General features: G+C 49.9%; 1 protein-coding gene across 1 annotated transcript; it reads left to right on the top strand.

Annotated features, from left to right (window-relative positions):
- Positions 1-936: 936 nt before the first annotated feature.
- CRIPTO (cripto, EGF-CFC family member) lies at positions 937-4,040 on the top strand (the record flags this gene model as incomplete). Its single annotated transcript, XM_082686125.1, has 6 exons — positions 937-971; positions 1,784-1,836; positions 1,922-2,047; positions 2,479-2,593; positions 2,710-2,819; positions 3,925-4,040. The coding sequence occupies 6 exons, from the start codon at positions 937-939 to the stop codon at positions 4,038-4,040; spliced, it is 555 nt and encodes a 184-aa protein (XP_082542251.1).
- Between the last annotated feature and the right edge of the window lie 224 nt (positions 4,041-4,264).

Raw genomic sequence — 4,264 nt, 5'->3', positions numbered from 1 at the left:
TTGGCTTCAGTCGTCATCCCAGCGTCCTGGGATCAAGCCCAGGGCTCTCTGTTTGGTGGGGAGCCTGCTTCTCCCTCTCCCTCTGCCCCTTCCCGGCTCCTGCTCACTCGCTCTCTCTCTCCCTCTCACAAATAAATAAATAAAATCCTTTAAGAAAAAAAGAGAAAAAGAAAAGCAATCATTTTCCATCACTCCTCCAGTCTGGAATTACCAACTGCACAGAACAATTGATTTGCTTTTTTTTTTTTCTTTTCAATTTAAGATTTTATTTAGTGGGAGAGGGAGAAGCAGGCCTCCCACTGAGCAGGGAGCCTGATGCGGGGCTCAATCCCAGGACCTGGGAACACCGGACGCTTAACGACTGAGCCACCTAGGCACCCCAAGCTTTTTTTTTTTTTTTTAAGAGTAAATCCGATTTTGTTTTGTTTTGTTTTGTTTTAAGGAGGCAACTAATGATGGAGACATTACGGCTAGTTAACCAGTTGAACAAGACCCCGCCTTTTCCATCCCACTTGGTCGGAAGGCTTCACCGCCCTCACCTCAGCCCAGGAGAGGCTTTGCACCGTGATGGGCGGGGGGGGGGGGGGGGTGTCTCCGCCTCCTCGCCCACCTGCGGGCCCTCCCCGCCCACCTGCGAGCCCTCCCCGCTGCCGGCCTGGTTGGTGAAGAAGGAGAGGCCCCAGCCGGGCTGGCTCCCCAGCTAAGCTCAAAGCATTCCTTAGGACCAGCTCGGTGATGAGCCCCCAGTCTCCCAGACATCCTGGCTCCCGCTCCTCCTAAGACCTTTTGGGGAAAGCCTATCTCTCATCGGGGATACTCTTCTTTCTAAATTCCCATTTTCACTTCAGGAAATTAATGTTTTTCTTTGGGTGTTCTAGCAACGACCATGAATGAAAGCCATGCTGACCTTCTTTTCCCCCTAACTTGTTAGGAGCTATGGACGGCGGAAAGATGGAGCGCTTCTCCTGCAGGTATGAACCCATCTTGAACGTGAGCTGATGACTAGAACTTGCCACCTGCAGAAATAATGTTCTACCCCCTCTCTGTCGTTTGGCTTCATCTTGCCCAAACGTAAAAAGGGCTGGCAACAGGGATGCTGTTTTCTCCCCCCAAAGAACCGGAACTTCACACTTAAAAGAGTTCCATCCAGCTTCGCCCTTGGCTTTTAACATTTTCAGTCGGGTTAATGCACTGCCCGGGGAGCTGATTAGCGTTTTCCTCTCTTGGGTAAGAAAAGGTCGATATCAACCACCAGATTTAAAAATCTGCTTCTGAGAAGTCTGAAGGCATAGATTCAGTATTTGCAAAACTGTGAAGAGTCATGGGAGGATTTGTTTTAACCTGAAAAATCTTTTAAACGACTGGTGTATTTGAAATGGTTTGGAAAATGTTATTCACTGATTACAGAGACAGTCCTGTGGTCATTTCAAAATTCTTATAGGAAATCTAAGTGCAGGAGAATACATGTTCTGTGAGATCGAAGCTAAAAGATTTATGCCGACTTAAAAGTATGGCTCTAGAAGGACAGAGCCCAAGAAGTCATGAAACATTGAAAAAAATTAGCTTTTAGGTGATTTTTAGTCTCATCATTGCTCTTGATGTTGTTTCCTGAGTTAGCCATTTGAAAAGAAAGGTAGGAGAAAGAAAAGTAGGGCTCTACAATTTCTCCTTAATGGTCTGCGGTCTTGTCCTTGTGCTGGGAAGACCAAGGTGTTAATTCTGTTAAGGCAAAGGATTTTCTTTGCCTTGTTTGGCTAACGGGTGTCTGATTTCATCTTCCCAGTGTGATTCTGATCATGGCCATTTCCAAAGCGTTTGAACTGGAATTAGTTGCTGGTGAGAGACTTTTTGTTATTTTGATCAGCAGCAATTTTCACCTGGCCTGAAATCCTGAATCCATCCGTTGATTTTTGTCGTTAAGGGTTGGGCCACCGTGAACTTGCGAGGAGAGAGCCGCCCTTAAGAGATGCCAGCGTTCGGTCCCAGGAGGAGCCTGCGGTTCATCACCGGTCTTCCCCGTTTGTGCCGACCTTAGGCATCCAGGATAGTAAGCCCCAACTCCCTTAGGTCTACCTCGTGCTATGACCATCCTGGTCCTTCCTGTTTCCTCTCTCTCTTACGCTCTTTCTCCTGGTTGGCAAGCTGATTCGGGAGCTGGGCAGATGGTTGCACTGGGGCTTGGCCCTGGAGCCTAGACCGGCAGAGTGTATTTGACCTCCCTGGGACGCACGCAGTTTTCCTCCTGATTCCCTGGGTTCTGGGAACCACCCCTGGCCTGAGCGTGAAAAAGTTTCTCTGCTCAGAGGCTCCACTTTTGCCACTAAAAAGCAAGAGTGCCTTTCTGTGCAGTTCACAAGACTGCAGACATCTCCGATCACTGGGGAGACCAAGCCCTTAGCCCTGTATTAACCTTTGCTCCCAGGGGCTTTAGCTTTTCAGTCCCCCAGCGCCCCTCAGCCACCTCTAATTACATTTCAGGTAAGGAGTTAAACAGAACTTGCTGTCTGAATGGGGGCACCTGCATGCTGGGGTCCTTCTGTGCCTGCCCACCGTCCTTCTATGGCCGCAACTGTGAGCATGATTCCCGGAAAGAGTAAGCCACTGGAGGGGTGGGGGGTGGGGATGGTGGCGGGGGTGGAAGGGGGTACAGAGAGGAAAAGAGAAGGGAGTTAAAAACCCAAATGCATCGCCTTCTCTGTTCCTTCCCAGGAACTGTGAGTCGGTGCCCCATGACACCTGGTTGCCCAGGAGATGCTCCATGTGTAAATGCTGGCGTGGCCGGCTTCACTGCTTCCGGCAGACCTTCCTACCGGGCTGTGGTAAGCCACAGTCCTCTCTTCTGTTCTTTCAAGTTAGTTAGTTGCCTGGGGCCCCTTGGTGAAGGGGCTCTGTCCTCTTACCCCACAGCTTGCTAGGTCCTGGCCCCTGAAGGGCTGCTTGTAAAAGCATCGGAGAGCTCCAGATTGGTGGGGGGGGGGGGCACGGGTCACGCTGGTGTCCCTCCGATTTACTGCCTCAGAAATGTCACCTTCCAGGTGGAGAGTTATGTCAAGGCTATTTGACACGTTACAGTGTGTGAACTTCTAAGGAAAACAAACAAGAAAAAGGCTGGCCTCTTAAACACCAAGAGGTGCTCTTGGGCTCTCCTTTCCTTTGGGCAGGGTGACCCAGATAAGCTCCCTGTGAACAACTCCCAACTCCTGCCCTTAAATTCCACCAGAGGCTCGACCGCCCCCTCTCATTCCTCAGGAGCTTCCTCATGGGTCCTCAAGGGATCTCGACCTTGTCACCTTGTGAGTTCTTACTGGTTTGAGGAAAACAGTAGCAAGAAGGGCAGGGATCCCCCCCACCCTGAGCCAGATTTCTAGGTCCTCCCCAAGTGCAGAGGCCTCTCGGAGTTCTGACCCTGGGGATGTTAGCCACTGCCCAGGGTCGAGTCCAGATACTAAATGAAAGCAGATGATTCTCTTGAGTGCAAGATGGGAGCCCTGACCCACACGGGGACTGTGGCTTTTCCACTTGCCTCCTGGCTGTCAGGCCCAGAATTGGCGTTTGGTAAGTATGAACGGGATGACTGCCCGGGTGGAGGCCATATTTTCTTCCTGGAACTTGGGGCCCAAAAATGTGCTGTCTCCTTCTCGTTGACAACTGAGCAAGTCCTGTGGCTCCCCTGTCATCAAAGGTGTCACCAGCTGGGGTAAGTTTCCAGGTGTGAGAGCACGTGTCCAGGGGAAACCCAAGGGAACAGTAGGCCCATGGCGACTTCTGCTGAAAGAGATTTTTTTCAGGGGAGTCTGAATTTCGAGTGATCAGTACTCTTGATCCTATGAACATACTCTTATTCATCAAATATTGAATCCCAACTGATTTTTGGCTGGTTTGCTGGAGGGATTTCCTTTACTGACCAAGTGTCCTCTCTTTCAGATGGCCATGTGGTGGAGGAGCACGTCCTGGTCTCCAGGACTCCAGAATTAACACTGTCTTTGGGCACCACTTTCTCACTGGCTGGCATCTGCCTCACTCTACAAAGTTACTGTTAATCGACACTTGCATATGCAGTATTTTGTCATGCGAGTTTCATAACCTGTAAAGACTGTCACTCCCATGTCCCCAGAGATGATCATTGGTTAGTTGCCTTGAAATAGTGAATAGATTTTCATCAAGGTCCCTAACATTTTCTTCAAGTACTAACTACTTTCCTCTGCCCTGCTGTCTCCAAAAAATTTCTTTTAAAATAAAAAAGTCAGCCATAGGGGTGCCTGGG

This window comes from Mustela nivalis, assembly GCF_964662115.1.
Source record: "Mustela nivalis genome assembly, chromosome: 1".
Taxonomy (NCBI): Eukaryota; Metazoa; Chordata; class Mammalia; order Carnivora; family Mustelidae; genus Mustela; species Mustela nivalis.
The sequence above is the reverse complement of the archived record's forward strand: the minus strand, read 5'-3'. Positions and strand labels throughout refer to the sequence as shown.